Below are 20,689 nucleotides of genomic sequence, written 5' to 3' on the forward strand. Positions count from 1 at the left end.
TCACTTTAGGCCGACAGGCGTGATATCATTGACATACTTTTGTAAGCCGTGTTAAACTTAACTCTGAAATGTTTGTATATTTAAATAACCACAATGTAGTTACTCACGGTATCGTGGTCGTGAAGATGGGGGACTGTGAACAGTTTAATACGAATATAATCAGATGACGACCTATCCTAAAAGTACGTACCTACCGTGCAAGGTCTAAGCCTGTGTCGCTACAGTCAAAATTGCTACTTCTAGAGTAAGTGAGTGACCGTGCATGGTTTTAGGCCGCTTTTAGCAATATTCTAGCAAAATCACGGATGGGGGAGACCAGAAATGGGTTTCACATTAAGTACCCATGTGTGGAATTGAACCCGGGTCTTCGGCGTAACGAACGAACGCTTTAACCACGAGGCTACCCCACCGCCCCAGATGACTCTGACTGGGGGATACTACTTTATAGGATACAGAATGTTTAGTTGATAATCTTTAGTAACGATTTTTTTCAAATTTTTTAATAGGCTTTTTAAAATATTTCAAAGTTAAAATAAACTTGCTTTCCGTTGAACAGTTGAGTTGTGAGTTTAGGATTATTGGAATATATAAGATTGCACAAAGAGCAACGAAGAACGAAGTGTGGTTTATTTCACGATAAAACATTGTTCCATCTTGACATCATTTCTGGAGATTCGAACAAGCGCTCGCAACTAATTGGGCGACATTAATTTCGGGAGGGAAGTGTCTTGTGATTTCTTCCCCGTAGATGCAGCTTGGCAACGTAGATAAACGCAATGGACGAACAATCGCATCCAAAAGTGGGAGAAACATGACAATCGGTATTGGGAGAAAAGGTACAGATAATCGTCGTGCAAATTGTGAGAATATCCGGTAAAGACCAAATTTACAGTGTCCGGACTTACATGACATTCAAGGTTCAAGTTTATGTTGTTCACTATGACGAACTATTGACACTTACCTTATGGCTTTTCTCACTTCCGCTCAAATCCTGAAAGAAGTAATTACTTATTTTTTACAATGCACGAGAAAAAAACCTATAAATTATTCTTCATTACTCATGATTGATCACAAGGTATTTATCACGAGTTAAATAGTCACAGTTTATGATTTGGCTAAATAACAGTCGTGTCAAACGAAAGAGTCGATGAGACTGTGAGCATCATATTTGTGTACATTATCCGGGCATTATCAACACCGCAGCATTTATTGACACCCACTGCAAAGTTAGTAATACATGTGTAACTATATGTCAGGGGAACCTAGGTACGGAATAGACAGAAATTTAAAAACTAATGATTAAAAGACTTCTAATTGTGATAAAACAACCATGACTGCTAACCCTACGTGTTGAATGATTAGGAGCTATGTTATAAATGGTACCCGAGGAAGCATACTGGTTATAGTATACTAGTTAAGCCTATTCTGGTGTCTTCGGTCCTTCTGAATTCTTGCTGGAATATTGCCACATTGGTGTACTCTGAACATTTGAACATACTTACATCACTAAAGCCTTCATTGACAAAGGGTGTTCTGGATCCCTTAGGTCGGATACGGAAGATCTTGTACGCTATCAAGGACCAGTGGAAACGACTGGAAAACAATGTGTAAATAATTTTAAAGGACTTGACAGTGATTGCCTCAAACCAAAGTGGTCATCCTCTTATGGTGGGTCAGCGCAGTGTTAGACCTCATAATCAACATGATTCACACCTGTACAACTGGCATTTGAAAAGATACAGAGTCAAACAGAACCAAAGGGACACATTCCTAGAACTGTGCACTCTTGAATCATTGTAAACATGCCATCAGGCGTTCATGCTGGTTTTCAGCAAGTATTTCGGTTTCATTTTGTGAATTTATAATCGAGACACGAACTGCGGATTATTTAGGACATCCCTATCAGAACAAGTACTCAACAGTGTTAATAAGAGAAACTTATACATAAGGGTTGCGAGATTGAAATAATTAAGTTGTCAATATTTGCAAGTTTAAATTTGTTCCTGTCCATTTTCAGGGTTGTTTGATCAGAATCATATCTGGTCGAACTGTTTTGGAAGACGGTATGTGATATATTTAGAATCTAAACATGTACCTTTATGCACGACAATAACACACATACCGTTCTGTAAAACACACATATGTGTTATATGCCCCTGGGATATATACCAAACACTTCAGACGTATCCATGTCACGAACTACGTTATTTCCCAAACACAAATGCCATCTTACTTTCGACTATATACGTGGGGTTGCGGAAGAGTTCTGAACCTAACTTTGAAGGACTGCTCTAAGTATTATTTGAGGTCCACACACGTCTTCCAAAGATGCTGGAGCGCCTTCATCCCAAAAAGTTCCCCACAGCATAAATGAACTCATCACCATTTTGTATAATGCTTTACGCACAGTTCTTCCTACAAGTTTGGGAAGACGTGGATCTCTGACGGATAATACAGAGGATATTCAATAATTCAAAACGAAACTCATGCACTGCAGCCATGGCAACAGCATAGGTGCATTGTCCAACACACGTTTCGTGGGTCATTCACGTCGTTTAGCCTTGATATCCTCACGCAATTGCCAAAGCTGATTAGGACAATATCGGCTTGACATCTTGTGTGGTCGTTCACCAGTTGGATTCCATTGGAAACCCAAACTACTGAAGCCATCAAGTTACCAGCTAATAAAAGAGACTTTGCCTTCTTCTTGGAACAAACTCAGCTGGGTCTGCTTCAAAACGACGTAAAGTATCTTGAGAGATGGGGAACCCGAATGTTTCTGATGTGGAGACAGAAGCATTGAAACCCAGTGTTCTGAAACCTTTGTCATACCCAGGTCAATCTTAAGAATGTTCCCAATTCTCTCAGAGAGATGCCGACTGTATTCGCTATGTGACTTGTCGATCATCCATAATCATATAATGTGTCTTATTCCTTATGGTCCTGTCACACTACAACGTATAGCAGTAACGTATGGCGACGTAGGAGAATATTTCCCAAACCCCGGCAACGCTGAAACACGCTATGGATAAGGTAGGTGTAAGTTGTATACGTTAAAGGCACGCTGGTATACGTTGTAGTACGCCGAGGCTTAAAAACATTTTTGTGCCTGCACAAAATTTTCGGCGTATGGGAACGTATTAAGGTATGAATTATACGTTAGGCATACGTTAGACGTACGCTCCACTTACGTTTACAAACGCCAGATATCATTTACCGATACGGCCCTAATGGGTAGCCTAATGGTTAAAGCGTTCGCTCGTCACGCCGAAGACCCGGGTTCGATTCCCGACATGGGTACAATGTGTGAAGCCCATTTCTGATGTCCCCCGCCGTGATATTGCTGGAATATTGCTAAAAGCGACTTAAAACCTTACTAAGTCAGTCACTCCCTTTTACCCTACGCTGAGCGCGCTCGTCATACGTTACTTATACGTTAGGCATTCGCTGGCCATACGTTGAACACGCCAGACACACGCTGGCAATACGCTTTTATACGCTGTCATAAGTTATGTGTAAGTCAGTGAAACGCTACTAATATGTAAGGCATGCGTTACAAATACGGTAAACTCTCGTTATGTGTACGCTATGGATGCGCCAAAATCATGTTTTTTCAATGAAATCTCGACGTATGACAGCGTACTAACTGTTACTTAGTTACTCTAAAACGTTGCAGTGGGACAGGGCCATTAGAAGTGGCGGTTGAAGGTCTTCCTGATCTTGGATCATCATCGAAGTTCTCTCTTCCCCTCTTGAACTCCGCTGCTCACTCCGTAACAGTGGCGATGGAAGGAGTATCATCCTCTTTAAGTTGACACCATGTCCGTATGTATGGCTGTACTTTGATGACCAAATAGGTTGTGGGCCCATCTCTTTCCGTGGGATAAAACGCGGCTGCCTTACGTGTTTCTGAAAACACGACTCGTCACTATATGGCTGAAATATTGCCGATCTGACGTTAATTCTTAACTCACTCACTGAAAACACGTCATAGAAAGAGTTATTTCCCTTCAAATATCGATCGCCTTTTCATCGTGCACATTTGATCTCCACAGAAAATTACTGTTCTTCAGATTATATTTTTTTTCAACGTTGTAAACTATGGGTCGATGGATTTGTAAAGCAGGTGATATTTATTTTTAAGCCCTTTTGTAAGGGTTGAATTTAAGTTGTTTATTAAGAAAATGTAAATATTAGGTAAAGGATAGTTGTTGTTTAGAAATAAGGAACTAGAATATCATTTTCATCTCCGTCAGCTAATCTTATAGAGCTTATATGGTCATACCAGGAGGTCCTCTCAATACGAAAATGTGTATTTTCGGCAATTTGAATGGAATTGGAACGTGGTGTTATATTTGGTGTCTTACTCGTTTTATACTCGACAGGTGATTGACGTACCCATTGATTGACGTACCCATTGATTGACGTACCCATTGATTGACGTACCCATTGATTGACGTAGCCATTGATTGACGTACCCATTGATTGACGTACCCATTGATTGACGTACCCATGCGGACATGCGCAGTACCTACCCTCGTTTGAGCATGCAGAGATACCAAGCCAGCAAGGATAAGATGATTATCAATATCACCGCCAACACAACCAGACCGATCATCCATGCTTGCAACCCATCACAGTTTGGATCATCTTTCGCACATGCGCAGTAGTATCGGTTGACGTCGTTGTAGCAGACGTACGGCCAGGAACATGGAGAGCTGCTGCACTCGTTGACGTCATCCTCGCAATGAATGCCGGTCCAGCCAGGTGCGCACGCACACTCGTAGTAGAGGTCAAAACCTTCAGCACGGCGGTAGTTGGTGCAGTTGTACACGCTTTCATTCTTGCCTGGAATTATGTATGTGGAGGTATAACGTGAATTAGGTGTGTGGCATACGGGCACTTTGTGGAGATTGTATGACAATGAGGTAATCATTCTGTGAGTTATTGGTGTCAAGGAATATTTTTAGCTGGAGGTCTTATCGATTTTGTAAATGTTAAGGTTATGGCTAATGTGTTGCTTTCTTTCTCTGTGTCCAAACAGCTGTGAGATATATTTGTCAATTGTTAATCAAACCGAGAACAAAATGAATACTAGTTTGTTTGTTTTCAAATTCACGAAAGGGAACATGTTTGTCACGAAAAGTTTTCAAACGTCGCGAATGACTTCAATATTGCCGTTCACAGTATTCAGGGGTGATGGAGGAGCATAGTGTGACAAACACGTGAAATATTGACGATGGCCTAATTTCAGTTATAGCAACAATTTTCTGGGTCATATCATAGTGAATATATGTTTCCAGTAAATGTTTAGTCCTGTATGTTATAATAAAGGTTAAGTTTTCGCTGATGTGTATTTTCTAAGGACGATTGCATATGTGATGATTCGAACTTGGATTTTGGCCTGACGAGCCAGCGCTTCCAGCCTAATCAGTTCAAGCTGGTCAGTAGACAAACACATTTATATATATCATTGCTTACTTTTGCATGTTCCTCCATTCTCGCATGGCCTCTCCATAACAGTTGGTTTGATCGTGATGACATCCGAGTATACCCCTGCTTGGTCCTGGGCGTATACACGGACCTCATCGTAACCATAGTAACCAGGGTCAGGTTGGTACTGGAAGGTCCTGTAGACCCAGTTGAGGGAGTCAGGAGGATGGGGGAGATGGAGGCTGTCACAGGGGATGCCGCTCTGAAATAAAAACATTTTACGCTGGTGTTTCGACCATTACAATAGAATCACTGTGAAGGACACCGAGAATGCACGAAGGGAGGTGAAATGGGGATAAACGTCTGTTTTAAGATTATTGCACTTATTCAGCGACGTACATGCATGTGTGTGTGGCTGCTTCTACTGGTCCGGACTGATGCCGGTTTTATAGTGCTTGTCCACTGAGATACCATGCCGCAGGTTAACATGATTACCCCACTCAGACAGTATCCTGACTCCGAGCCGACCAATCCTTGCTTTAACCCCTTAAATCCGAACGCCATCATTAATGTCTTTTGGTGTGATGTGGTTGCGAACAGAAACACCGATCCTCAGCTCTACGGACGGACGCTCTGGACCACAGAGGCGGTCACATCACACACGGACACTGATTCAAATTTACGCCCTGAATAGGACGGGTCATTTTTATATGAATACATGTTATAAATTCCCGAATGCAATGCGCCTCTGACTGACCGTATTGTATGAGCAGGGTACCACGGTGTTCACGTCGCCGACTGTGAGGTTCCCGCTAGATGGCTGAGTGTAGTAGATGGTAATGTTGTCGTCACCGTCAACGTCGTACGCTCCAAACTCCCATCTGTATGTTGTAGGGTTGCTGTCATTTACTCGTACCTCCTCGAGTAGAATCTGGAAAAGCAAATTACCCTGTCCATGAACAGAGCCTTTCTATATTAGCGCTGAAGATGTGTCCGATCTTAGCACCAAGCTGAAGCGCCATAGCTATAACTTTATTATTTACTTGTATACTTGACCCGTGAAGAACCGGGTTAGAATAGGTCTTCAGCAACCCATGCTTGCAGTAAAAGGCGACTATGCTTGTCGTAATAGGCGTCTAACGAGATCGGGTTGTCAGGCTCGCTGACTTGGTTGATGCATGTCATCGCATTCAAACAGCCCACCACCTGTGCCCCGAGTTATGCTACACTGACCAATAGTAAGAAACATGTATCCCAAAATATAGGGACAATATTTTAATTTGGGTATCAGACGACAGTCCTTTTAACACGCCTAATATACAACCTGCTCAGAATATGTGAAATGGATGTTGTGAATAAGGTTAAAACCTTTTTTGACAATGTGAGGAGTTTGTGTGTAGTCTCCTCACACAAAAAGCTCTTCTGCGGCTTCCTTTGATAAAGACAGTTTGCGGCAGTTCCATGTAACACTCTTCAGTGAGTGAGAGTGGTTGTACGCCGCTTTTATCAATCAGTAATCCAGCAATATCACGGCGGGGGACATCAGGTATGGACTTCACATATTGTATCAATGTAGAGGATCGAACCTGGGCCTTCGACGTGACAAGCAAAGGTAACGATATCTGACATACAACGAGCATTTTACCCTCACCGAATTCACGGTAAGAACATGGGCTCTGTGTAGACTTAGAGAGAGAGCAACACGTTGATAAGCCGCCTACCAGGACTGGATGGGTCGGATCAGCGTGAAGAAAGCTGACTCCATCACTGAAGACGAAGGCGCTGGGGGCGTCGTTGACGGAGGTGATGATGATGCTGATGTTTACAGCCGTTTCAGCCGGTGGTATCTCAGCCTGGGGTACCTCATAAAGAATAACCGGGACCTCTACTGATCCGTAGTAGTTGGTAGCAGGTGTATAGGTCATCCTGAAATATATCATCTCGATTATCCGACGACTCCCCTTGGCGGTGACAATTACATGAATGGATCACTGAAAAGCAGAGATGACACCACGTGTTCGGGAAAAAGGTAAACCTGCCCTGCCAAACCGGTTGCCCCGCTGTTGCACAGACCCACATATTGGTGTCAGAAAGGTGTCAATGTTGATATGTTTGGAAAATGCAAGATATTGATTGACGCAGACTTACAAAGGCCAGGGTATAAAACGTAAGTTTCCAAACATATCATGGAACCAGCCCAACTCCTCTGAACATGACTTCTCTCATACTACACACCAACATATATACAAGTTTTCAGCTGTATGAAGTAGACACTCACAATCCATCCTCTGACAGCGTCAGTTCTAAATCAGCCACAGTGAAGTTGTCACTAATCTTGTACTTGACCACGTCTCCATTGGCGTCCGTGGAAGTCATCTGGTATACGATTGTACCTGGAACATTATCGAGTGATGTAAGTTGGACGATGTGCATACTCTAGTAAGTGGGTTGGCCTTAACGCATTTTCAGTGTTCCACTGAACAATGAATGAGGAGAGTCATGACTGAATCATGTCTTACACGTTCACCACGGTGACACATGCGAATTCACAAGATGCTGGCATTCTCTCAAGGATTATAATCAGGGCGATTCTGGGAATCGAACCCACTATCACAAGATCTGTATAAGACCACTAGAACCAACGAGCACAGGAAGAATGCTAACAAACGAAGATTTAGGCCAATATGTAACTTGAAGGTAAGACCAGTTAAGTGTACATCTTTTTTTCACAGCTAGATGCGACTCATATACCTTGGTCTTCCTGCATGACAAGAGAGACAACCTAAGAGACACATACCCTGGTCTTCCTGCATGATAACAGAGACAAACTTAGATACACATACCCTGATCTTCCTGCATGGCAAGAGACGTGATGCTGGTGAGCTGAGGTGGTGAATTAGGTATCTCTGTCAGAGCTGAAGTCAGTAGGAACTGGGTTGGGTGTCTGAAGTACGTGTCAGACACAGATCGCCGACGTCTGGAACTGCTGCTGTCTAGTGTTGACCTTGTGTTACATACCTAAACAGAACACAAAAGACACAATCATCCCAGACGATGACCGATATGCAAAGATTATACAACTGTGAACAAAGAAGGGTCTTTAGCATGTCCATTACATGTTGAAGACAGAACTATCATATGTGTTGGAAATGATAAACCTTCGCAACGGCCTGTCAATGCATACTGATGTTATAATTACTGCATAATTTAGCGGAAGATGATTGGATCTCAATAATTTTCATATCAACATAACTAGATACAGGTAAAAGGTTGATGTGTTTCATTTATGATACTTAAACATCCGGTAAGCTTATAATACACAGGTCAGGTCAAAGTCCCACGTCCTTTTATATCCATTCTGCTATTTCCTTCGTTAAGTCCGATTGTTAAAATGTGTGGCCGTCGATATTCTCCACTTTGAACTTCATTCCAACAATACCAATGTGGCAAACTACATCTGTCTTAACAAACTATACCTATCTGAACAAACAATACCTTCTCTAAACAAAGTACACTTGGCTAAACAAAGTACACCTGTCTAAACGAAGTACACCTGTCTAAACAAACAACACCTGTCTAAACAAAGTACACCTGTCTAAACAAACTACACCTGTCTAAACAAAGTACGCCTGTCTAAACAAACTACACCTGTCTAAACAAACAACACCTGTCTAAACAAAGTACACCTGTCTAAACAAAGTACACCTGTCTAAACAAAGCACACCTTTTGAGTGAGTGAGTGAATGAGTGAGTGAGTGAGTGAGTGAATATGGTTTTACGCCGCTTTTAGCAATATTCTAGCAATATCACACATTGTACACATGTCGGGAATCGAGCCTGTGTCTTCGGCGTGATGAACGAATGCTTTAACCACCAGGCTACCCGACCGCCCCCTACACCTTTGGAACTCTACCATATCAGGGTCCATCATGAACTGTTAAAGGACATCATGTCACTCACTTTGACCGTGACCTGAGAGGTCACGGGGTCTCTGACCTCCGTGTCTGTTTCATGGTGACAAGTCTTGTTGCTCTGTTGCCACTGTCGGGCATCTGCATCATACAAAACATCACTGACCAAAGACTCTCTTTAACTCTTGTATTTCACGCTGCCTATCAGTTGTATTTATTGCTGGATTGTTATAAAAGACTTTTACATCTTTTTACGGTCTGACCGATGGTCATCCCACTGTGTGACTCAACGTTGTTTTACTCCACCATGTACAGTATAACAGATCTATTGCGTCCTCAGTTAGTTATACAGTGTATCCCTGTCAATCGAGATGGCTCATATAAAGTCACATTATCCGTATTAACAAAAGTTAGGCCGTACCAGTATTCCAGTGAAGCAGCATCAAGGTTGTGTTGGTGACCGTGGAGTCATAGGTGAAGGTCACGTTCACCGGTCCTGGCATGGGAAGATTACCAACACTAGTGAGAGAGAAGGAGAGGTCTGTTTCCTGATAGTTGAGCCTCTTTCTGAGGATTCTGTCCGTGAAGGCATCTTCTGTGGTTGATGTAGACGGGTCAGTGATGTAGGGGACGAACTCCACCGAGGCGTCAGACTTGTATTCCGTCTCCAGATCAAGCTTCGTGAGCTGAGTGACCACAATGCTCTGGCCGACTTGCAACCCTGGATCACAGACAAGGCAATACCATGTGAGATGATGAAACACACGAACATACAGTGTACAGAGACGTATGTTGAATGAAGCGTCAAACAGTAATATTCCACAATGGCCTGTAAACAATCGGGCCTACATCAGTTACAAATCTGATCCCAATTTTAAGTCGACCCTCACAAGAAGCACGGGTGGGCGAACCTATTCTGTCCGTATTGTTTCTTAAGAGAAAGTCATTGGTAAATATTGACCTATTCTACCAATATTCCAAAGTATGATAAAGAGAGTCAGTGAGAATGGTTCTCCGTAGCTCTGATCATTATCACGTTATTTTGCACACTGACCATCTGGTGTTGATACAATTACTCCTGAAACGTCCCTCTTCCTCCTCGCACCACCTCCAACATCTACAGTGACGGCAGAACCATCAGACGACGTCGCCATCGTGGACTTGTCTGTCTCTACTATGGTGGAGCCCAGCAACTTGGTCGTGCACAGCTGGGCCTCATTACACATCTTCATGAAGATGAACATCTCTGTGCCTGGAGCCATGGTGAAGGCTGACTTGTCCGTTGTGCCGGGTACCGAGGCATTGTACCCTAGCTTGTACTGACTCAGCATGTAGATATTGCGGCCGTTTAGTTTAAGGTAACCATCTGCCACTGTAACCGTCCCCGACGTGTTGTAGCCAACCCACGTGCAGGGGAAGATGTCACTGATGCTGGCCTCGGAACTCCCCACACAGAAATCTGAAGATGAAGCATAGATGTCTTTCAGGGTTCTGTTAGTTTTACCGCGAGAGAGTGAGTGAGTAGTGAGGTGCTCCACATCTAGCAGTAATCCAACTGTATCACAGTGGCAGTGAACACAAAGTATGAGCCCTACTCAGTGTACCCATTTTGGATTGCAAACAGTGACCAGCGAACTCTCTAACCACAGACCTATTGTGATAGTGAAGCGATAAAAGAAAAAATAAATATATATATTATCGACAGTAGTTATCTTAAAGTGATCCAGGCTTCAAAGATTTCAATGTTTTTAATGATCAAATTCTCTTTAATCGAAAGTCGGTCAATAATAATACATAAAAATGATTTCCTGCAAATTTAGATTCCATATATATGGTAGTGTGTGAGTGAGTAAGCATGGTTTTCCGTCGCTTTCTAGCAATATTCCAGCATTATCACGGCGGGGGACACTAGAAATGGGCGTCACACATTGTACCCATGTCGGGAATCGAACCCGGATGATGAGCGAACTCTTTAACCACTAGGCTACCCAACCGCCCCTATATATGGTAGACAGACAATTCCCTGCTTTTAATCATATATAATAACATATGCTGAACATGATCTCACTTAAATCACTTCAGCCCTCGCCATCGCCTTCATTGGGAGAGAATCTTCATCAATTGTTATTGGTACACCTGACGGCCATTTGCACTAAGATCTACCATTGACAACACAAAGATACATCTACTAAATAATTTCACCTCACATTGTATTGTAACTTGACTTTTGCCAATGCTGGGGGATACAGCCAGGGAACATTTCGAGAACACCTGGTGTCATCATCGTAATTCTTATAAGAAAAGTATCAATTAGTATCGAAAATGCTATTGATCATGACGTAAGACCTTGATGTATTTAGAAACAAGCCTCATAGGTGTACTTGTAACTAATTCAGATCTAGAACATTCGATCTTATTACAATCTGAATAAAATTAGATCTTAGTTGTCGCCGCCGCTACACCAAGATCTGGGGACTGAACAAAAGAAATTCAAAATTCTGAAATGTCTGTTATATGTCCGAGATTGTATGGCAGTACTTCTCATGGAGCAATGGCAACATTTCTGATTTTAATGATATTGCTCGTTCATTATACATGATATTATCATTTACCATATCGCCTGACACTCTCATCTGCAGACACCGTCCAGGAAGCACCCACGGTGTTTTTGTCTTTGGTTTTCATGGAGTTTGGCGGCACCACTTTCTCTCCAAGGGATTCAGCACCCACTATTGTCGTGTTGACATCATCAACAAGGGGAGGCTCAAGCAGAACGGTCACACCTAAGTCACACATTCCACTTTATTGATTAATCGATTCAGGGTGGAATCAGGTTCTTAAAAAAATATTGACAAAACTCCAATTGAGAAATTCACAAGTACAAGGGGGGTACTTATTCTAATGTATATAGATGCGTCTGTAGAAATAAAGTAACACCCTTCTGTTTGATGTGTCAAGGTACGTACCTCCTGAAGAAGAGTAAGAACTTAATCTTTGATGTATAAAGGTACGCACCTCTAGAAATAATTTATTTATTTGAAGTATCAAGGTACACACCTCGAGAAAAAGAGAGATAATTTATTGTATAATGTATCAAGGTGCGCATCGCTAGAAAAAGAGTAATACTCTGCTGTGTGATGTATTAAGGTACGCACCTCTAGAACAAGAGTAACTCTCTAGTGTTTGATGTATTAAGGTACACACCTCTAGGATCAGCGTATGTTGTGACCAGTCCACCCCCGTTGGTACATCTGACGGTCACGTAGTATGTCGTGTTGTGTTCAAGGAGGCCCACAAGTCCGGAGTTCATCGATCCAGGATACTCCCCAGTTGCTACAAATGTCTGCAACTCCTCTCCCCCTGGCGACGTGCCTATCGCCCACTCGTAGTTCTGTAATGTCATACATGTATTCTTGTAGCTCGATATTTACCCAGTTTATATAAAGTTGGTTACATGTTAAATAACCTTCACTGTGTATCTTTGCAATTGGCCTCAAAGTCGATCATTCAGCAGCAGAGTGAGTGAGTGAGAGAGTGTGATGTCCCGCTGCTTTTAGGTAATACTAGTATTCCAGCGATATCACGACGTGGAAGAAATGCGTCACACATGTATGGGAATCGAACCCCGGTGTATGTTGTGACAAACCAGCGCTTTGACCATGGGGCCTCTCCATCATGCCTTTAGTATATGTGCCCACCAACGCGTTGGATACAGCATGAAAAGGACGTGATAATGCACATATTAAACAACTCTGGCAGGCCAGGGAACGCACGCCTTTCCTTTTTACGTTTTTCAGTACACACTTAACTATAAATATATTTTGACACAGAGAAGCCTTGCGTTACCGTAATTTCGCTCTCGTTGTCATTGCACTTCCATATAGCCTTGATGGTGTCGTTGGATCCCTGGTACGTCACAGGAGTGAATTTTCCCTGGGCGACGTCGATGTAGAGCATGACGTCGGTGTCAAACAAAGGTGGTGACGTGTCGATGTTGAAGCCGTCAGATGACGATACGGCCTCTGTTCCAGACCCAAGGACAGCTTTCACTGAAACATGTCAAGCAGGTGATATCAGACTGGTGAGGTATTCTTATATTTTCATGTTATCTCTTTATCAACGTTGGCGTGTAAATGAACCTTTCTGTAAGCCCATGTCATCAATATTGCAGGTATAATAAGACGATTAATGTCTTCGGTGTACGATGACTCGGGCTTTACATGGTCACAATTCGAAGTGACTGTTGCCATTTTGAGAGGATAACCACAGATTCTGTGGCAGAATCCCCACAAGGAAAAATACAATTTGATTAATCACAGCAGCATCTTTCTGCGAAGGACAGATGCCCTGTGGTAAAATATATCATAATTTTTTATACTGTTATCTTAAGAAGTCAAATGTTTGACAATGTTTCTCGAACTGATGTAAGCAATGTTGTTTCTATTTGTGAGTCAACTACATAATATTTAAGTACATCATAAACTGTTGTTCTCTCACCTGTGAGGTAGTACAATACAGGGACCACTTCTCCCTCAACAACTGTTGTTTCTGTAAGGTTGAGGTCGTTGAGGGTGATCTTTACCTGGTCTGTTGATGAGCTGTCACAAGCCGCGTCACATGTGTACATGTCACAGGGGGTCAGGCAGGGGATACACGGAGTATGTACCTAGCAACACACAGAGCACGTTGGAGTAAGATGACGTAACGTCACAGTGCGTCAGGAGGGGATACACGGAGTATGTACCTAGTAACACACAGGACACTTTAGAGTGGGATGACGTAATGTCACAGTGCGTCAGGAGGGGATACACGGAGTATGTACCTAGTAACACACAGGACACTTTAGAGTGGGATGACGTAATGTCACAGGGCGTCAGACAGGGGATACACGGAGTATGTACCTAGCAACACACAGGACACGTTAGAGTAGGATGACGTAACGTCATGGGGTGTCAGGCATGGGATACACGGAGTATCTACCTAGCAACACATAGAACACGTTAGATTCAGTAGATAAGTCTCAGAGCGAGACACAGAAGATGTCACATTCGCAATTCAGGTGATGCTACAAGTCCCGGTCGGGTACAGCAATTATCTCTACCGTCGTGCCTCACTCCGTGTAAAGTTATAATTACCCCATTTCAAACTTCATAGTTTCGTAAACAACTTTTCCCGTGAGTGTTGTTGAACACTCTCTGCCACAGGGTATTAGTTTTCACCAGATATTTCTAATTTCTTCGACATATCACTTTTCATCTGTGTACGATGCAGTCAACCTGTCGCTGATATTAATCTGTGTCAACATGCGCCACATCTCACCTGCTGGTACGGCACTACATCAGAGAGACCTGATGCTGACCCGATTCCTGCCTCATATCGAACAATGGCGTTGTTACCTCCTTGGAAAGGGTTGCCATAGCGACACAACTTCTCCTTGTCGGCTGGCATCACCAGATCACGAAATGAAGCCGTAGCACTCCAAACTTTTAGGTGTCCTTCCGAATCTCGATTAGTGTCAGGAATATAGTTCTTGTGATTCCATACTCCCAGGAAGAGTTTGGTGTCAGGAGACAGACGCGGTATTCCACACTGCTCCGTCAGCAGATCCCCGTCCATAAATACTGCCATACACCAGGTAACCTACAACAATTAATTTAAAAGTATAGCATGTTTATCATATGTCGTGTGTATGATGTTGTTAAACAATCAAACAACCGAATGTGATCAACTGATATATGATCAATTGGTATAGCTATTCACGAACCTCCAGCATATTGCCTTTTCTAATGGCAATGATGATTTGCGTTCCAGGGTCAGTTTATATTCTATTCTAATCCAATGTTTGCCTAAATAAAATCCATGGTCCGTTAGCATCATATAAGGTTCCGTGTGTTTTAGTTTTTGTTGCAAACGTTCATCCGTTAATGGGGTATTTCTCGCATTCTGATGTTACATGCGGTCATGGGGACGAGGGTGGCCCCGTCGTCTAAGGCGCCGCAATTCGCTGAACCGGGAATCAGTGGGTTCGATTCTCGGTTCACCCCGATTATGCTTCCAGGTTTGTCAGCATCATACCCGTGCTCTAGGGTTTCATCGAAGTGGTAAGACCTGCACCACTTCAGACTTTCCTACCACATTGAGCTGACACGCCGTGATATAACTGGAATACTGTTAAAAGCAGCGTTAATCACAACTCACTCACTACACGCAATCATACCGACAAACTGTCAAAGCGGTATTATACAGTCTAATTTCTCCGACAGCTTATACCATTAGTTACATTGAACATTTTCTGATATTAGTATGGTGTCAGGTTTCTATCAAAATCACCTCTGATCCCCTTGCTTCGTCTCTCTGTGTCGTGAACTTGACAATGTACTGATGATAATTTCTGGAGGGGTCTTGTTCGAGATCTTTCACTGCTTCTTCAGGTTCGTTGAGGTAGTCTCCATAACCACACCATGACACCAACTTGGCTGCTGCACCTATACACAGTATGGAGGAATATCATCAGTACTGCTAAGGCCGACAATAGATGCATCACATGTAATCTTCACGTAACGTCCTTTCATCAGAAGAAAACAGGGCTGACATGTTAATGTATGATGATACTGGAATCTAACTTTACCTGTAGTCATGTAAGAATAAAAGAGGAATGTCATGTGTCTTGAGGACCACTTATTAATGTATGATGGTACTGGTCATAGACCTTCCCCTTCACGGTCCATGATTGAAACTACAGTTGTAATCTGTAGCCTATCTGTTCAGTTCACGTTGTCCATTTGCTTGAACATACCTTCCGTATAAAACTGCATTCCTCATTACAATCATGTACATGCAAACAGAAGCGAAATATACAAACCTCCAAATAATTGTACTCCACATGCCTTCCTCGGGTTAAGATTAGGATTCCCGATATCAGTCTTGCCAGTGAGAGAACCGGTTCCTTGAAGTTTCTTCTTTTCCTCGTTTGTCAGCTTCTTCACCTCGTAGCCAGGGTCATCCTCATCCACAGATCTCTTGGTGATGTTCTTGTGGTACCTCTCCGCTTGTAGGTAAGAATCACAGTTGCACGTACAGGACTAGGAAAGAAGATACACATTATTGAAAACGTGAAGTTCTCAACTCTCAGCCATTAACATTTATCATATTGGGGAGACCAGCCAGCACAGGGTGACAAACCTAGAAACACAAACATGGAGAATTTGGGATTCGAAGCCACGACCAAAGGTTTTTGACACGTTAACGGGACACAAATTACCCTGTTACCCTTGCCCACGATGATTATGAACATATCATCTAGGACTAGGACTAAGACTGCGGGGTGGATAGGTGAGTGCGTGGATGTTTGAATGAGTGAGTGAGTGAGTGAGTGAGTGAGTGAGTGTATTCTTTCGGCTTTGAAGCATTTTGCTAGCTATGTTACACACGGACAGACCAAGAATTAGTTTCACTTCATGTGTTAAGCCGAACAAAGATCTTTGGCATAACGATTCAATGCTTTGACTACTGGGCGATACCGCCGTTTCGTTATTGTTGGTATATTGGCTATAATCGTTGAGACAATGAAGGCTATTTTACTGCACGGGTTAGGAAATGAGTTGATTACAGAAAGGCTTCATACTGCATTAACAGGTTCCACCCTGCAACAGGCACAGACAGACTTGGTCCAGTCCGGTGTTGGTGTGTAGTCATAGTCCAGGATGTAGTCATCTGGGCCGTCCCAGAACAGGACACTGGTGACCGCCTGACCATCACCTGCTGCAGCTCGGACAGACAGCTGAAACACACGGAGTCAGTGGGTGAGACATCAGTAGTATACCTGAGACACAAGGCGACAATATCTATGTGACAGTTTGTATCTTAATACCTTATGCTCCCCGCCATTGACTAGGTCACAGTAACTTTGCCAACGAGCACAGATTGGAAAGATTAATTTGGGTGGATTAGGTGACAAGATCTATTTGCCTGTTTGCATCATAATACCTTATACTCCCCGCCATTCACAAGGTCAGCATCTCTGAAGTAGGTTCCAGAAAACATGGTGTCAGTCTTGGTGTCTCTGACCAGTTTGATGTCCACTTTGCCGGACTCGGGATGGACGTTGGCTGATCTGTAGGTCAAGGTCAAGCTATGGTTGTTGCTGTCGTAGTTCCGGTCTGACTCCAGGTACTTCCACTCCGAGTCATCACATGTTACCAGTCGGACAGGACATGGAGACTCGTCTGGCACAGGGTGGTGTAGGAATGTGCCTGCAGACAGCAGAAAGTAAGTGATTAAAATGAAGTAGGTTCCAAGTATTTCTCTTTACTTGACAAACGGTTGGAGCAATTATGTGTCCGCTACATCGTAGTGCATAGATCGCAGGAGTGATTGATCCTTGTTTTATGTCACGGTCAGCAATAAGTACGACTATGGTGCCGTGGCTTGTAAATACTCGACACTGGAGAAGACATCCTAGTGGTTAGTCCCTGTACAGTGAGTAGCGCAGTCAGCCAGGTCACCAGGGCATCACCAATGTCATGTAATCTGAATGTAAGGTACATGTCATCTATTACTTCAGCCTTTTTTATCACAACTTAGTACCATTCACCGTATCAGACACCCCACACATCATTTCTGCACCTACGTATCTAAACAAAACCGTAATATATATGGGTTACCTGTGACGGTTTTGGCAGAGCCGCTCCAGCTGATGTCGTGAGTGAAGTCGTGCCCGTCGATGACGAGGCCGGAGGAGGGGAGGGAACTGTCATACAGGACCGGTGGAGAGTCTAATGTTGACTTGAGACCAGCAAAGTTTTCCACCACGAGACGCACAAAGTAGGGAGTGTTGCCCTTGAAGTAGAAAATGTGAAAATTTAATATCTAGGGTGCGTCCGTAGACGTGTCATAATCTACATCCAATTGTTGTAAATCACCAACCTGCATAGTGATGTCCATGAATTTATAAGACGTGTAGTTTACATCAATCTCTATGGAATCTACGACAGTTTCTTCCGCCGAGTCTTTGTCACAGGAGGCTCTCTTCAGCAGGGCTGCGTGGTAGCAGCGGATCCCCGAGTCTTCATCACTGAAGTCTGTCCAGTAGGTCTGAAGACTCTCACTGCTCGCCGAGTAACTCAGTTGCTGCCGAATGTAACAGTACATTATACACCCCCATATAATGTTGTTTGTTTTTAGTCCTATTGTTTCTATGATATATCCATTTCAGGATACGTTCACTGGTGTGTGCATACCTGGTGTCATTACTATTTTTTGGTAAATCATTCATAAAAGTGACAAACCTATTTCAATAATGATAAGAAATCTCGTCCATTGTAAGCTTTCGACAACATCATAAACATGTTTACTTTCCAATAGCCAACTTTCCCTTTCTTCTGATTTTGTGCAGGTTTTTATTTACGAAACAAAGTATGGTCATCTGAACTTTTTTTTAATTTTGAGACTTTTTTAAAAACAAGATTTCTAAAGTCACGGGCCATTTCTTTCATTTGATATGAAAGAAACGATAACATGCCCCAGTGTAACAGTGAACGCAAACACATCAAATGAGTCTCAAATATGTGTCTACATGTGGTCGAGTTTCACGTACTACGATATTAACAACGCGTTGGTGCACTGCGTTGCAGACACACGTGACGTTGCTAACGAATAATTTGCATACTCGTATGTGCTAGGAGTCTGCGTATGGTTATAGGTAGGAAGTGACAACATGATGGCGATAGCTTGCAGTATATATAATTTTACTTTATACAGGTAGATATATACATACAAAAGACACTATGTGCCAGGTCAGCACATTGTGGTTGTGATTGTTGTCTTGGTGCCCCGAAGCACCCAGCCTAACCCTAGCTAGGCTAAGAGTAAGATCTCTCTCTCTCTCTCTCTCTCTCTCTCTCTCTCTCTCAAGGATCAAGGCTTACAGCCAAGGTCATGGCAGACAACTGATGTACAATACAATGGGGATCAACAGTTAGGATTAGCATCTTATAAATAACGGTAATTAAGTGTTTCAAGGCATATAGATAACATGGTTCCAGGGTAATAAGCCTTTGGAATTAAATATTCATTCAGACAATGGTTGTCCTAAATCCGTCGCTATAACAATATAATTCGAAATGTTCTTACTTCTAGTGGGCTGTCCTGCTGTACAAGATAACTAGACAACCTTTATGAAGTAGGTATTGATCAAAGAAAATTAATTTAGCCATCCTGATAAAACCTTGTCACTAAACATAGAGTGAACCACAAATCCATACACAGTGATAACTGGTTGGCTCGAACGCCTTTATATCAATGCAATCTTCAAGACCTTTTAAGAACATGTAATGATACTACGGTTATTAGCAAGCATGGCCTGAACAGAGAGTTGGATTTACGAAGTTGGCCCCTGTCACGTACCATGTCATAATAGGGCCCTGTTCTGATCCTGCCTTTGACTGGAGGTGTGACGTCCACCTGGAACATGTGACTAGTCACGTTGCACTCTCCGGCCTTGTCTGCACCTGTGTATGGATCAAATTCCTAATTATGAAACGTTGCTGTCAGGGATATTGGCGCATACGCGAGGATGAATGATACATATGTCAGCAGCATTGATACACATTTTAACTGCAGTCTGCATATCCCCGTATCTAAAATGTGAATTTAATAACATGTTTTTGTGACTTGAGATGAGATTTAGAAAAGAAATGTATCAATAATGATGTGAAGTTATACCATAATGAACACAAAACAGGCATGCTAATGTCACAGTTTCTCAGGGATAATAAACGCGCATGAAGACAAAACATGATTAATTACTCAATGAGCTAAAGATATATCAGAATTATCAGCTCTTATATGTAAGTAATATTATTGGCGGTATCAACAGTCATACATCTATTTGAAGTAAGTGTCAATTGCAGTGAATGATCGTATTACTATTCACAAATACCCACTGCTGTCGTAGCCATATTTGAACAGCAAGTTGGGCTTTTAAGAATAATGGTGTACTAGAATTAGAGCTATCTGCACTTGTGCACATGAACATGGCAGGCTTGATCATTCGAGGAGTTTCTGGAAGGGGCAGCTTCTAGAAGGCTGGCTGTACCTTGATAAGAGCGACGTGAGGGCGATTTGATGCATTTTCTACCTGGCTTCGTTCTAATCTACTTGCCAAATACTGTTTGGATACTGAATGACTGCCAGCTTCTATTACCTTTTTTTAGTTAAAGAGAGGGGTTTTTTCACGACCTTCAACAGTGGCAATATACGGAACATCTATAAATTAACTAATATTAATCTAGGGCCTGTTTCGTATTGAATCTTTTATTGTAAACCTGAAATTTGTGTTTAAATGG

General features: G+C 42.6%; 1 protein-coding gene across 1 annotated transcript in view; it reads right to left on the reverse strand.

Moving 5' to 3' along the window:
• The window catches only part of LOC124137715, a 48,843-nt gene that overhangs the window by 902 nt on the left and 27,252 nt on the right, over nt 1-20,689 (reverse strand). Inside the window, exons 26-48 of the mRNA XM_048402764.1 lie at nt 19,749-19,852; nt 18,270-18,473; nt 18,008-18,182; nt 17,331-17,596; nt 16,969-17,124; nt 16,207-16,426; nt 15,675-15,829; nt 14,664-14,984; nt 13,842-14,010; nt 13,191-13,393; nt 12,549-12,735; nt 11,957-12,127; nt 10,399-10,803; nt 9,766-10,065; nt 9,394-9,485; nt 8,277-8,451; nt 7,712-7,826; nt 7,155-7,359; nt 6,191-6,364; nt 5,482-5,695; nt 4,536-4,848; nt 1,503-1,593; nt 962-991 (exon numbers count right to left, since the gene is read on the reverse strand). Of these exons, the coding sequence (XP_048258721.1) occupies nt 962-991; nt 1,503-1,593; nt 4,536-4,848; nt 5,482-5,695; nt 6,191-6,364; nt 7,155-7,359; nt 7,712-7,826; nt 8,277-8,451; nt 9,394-9,485; nt 9,766-10,065; nt 10,399-10,803; nt 11,957-12,127; nt 12,549-12,735; nt 13,191-13,393; nt 13,842-14,010; nt 14,664-14,984; nt 15,675-15,829; nt 16,207-16,426; nt 16,969-17,124; nt 17,331-17,596; nt 18,008-18,182; nt 18,270-18,473; nt 19,749-19,852 (4,445 nt within the window). The remainder of the gene's footprint in view (nt 1-961; nt 992-1,502; nt 1,594-4,535; nt 4,849-5,481; nt 5,696-6,190; nt 6,365-7,154; nt 7,360-7,711; nt 7,827-8,276; nt 8,452-9,393; nt 9,486-9,765; nt 10,066-10,398; nt 10,804-11,956; nt 12,128-12,548; nt 12,736-13,190; nt 13,394-13,841; nt 14,011-14,663; nt 14,985-15,674; nt 15,830-16,206; nt 16,427-16,968; nt 17,125-17,330; nt 17,597-18,007; nt 18,183-18,269; nt 18,474-19,748; nt 19,853-20,689) is intronic.

The sequence above is a fragment of the Haliotis rufescens genome, unplaced genomic scaffold, assembly GCF_023055435.1.
Source record: "Haliotis rufescens isolate VD_foot unplaced genomic scaffold, xgHalRufe1.0.p SCAF_29, whole genome shotgun sequence".
In the NCBI taxonomy this organism is placed as follows: domain Eukaryota; kingdom Metazoa; phylum Mollusca; class Gastropoda; order Lepetellida; family Haliotidae; genus Haliotis; species Haliotis rufescens.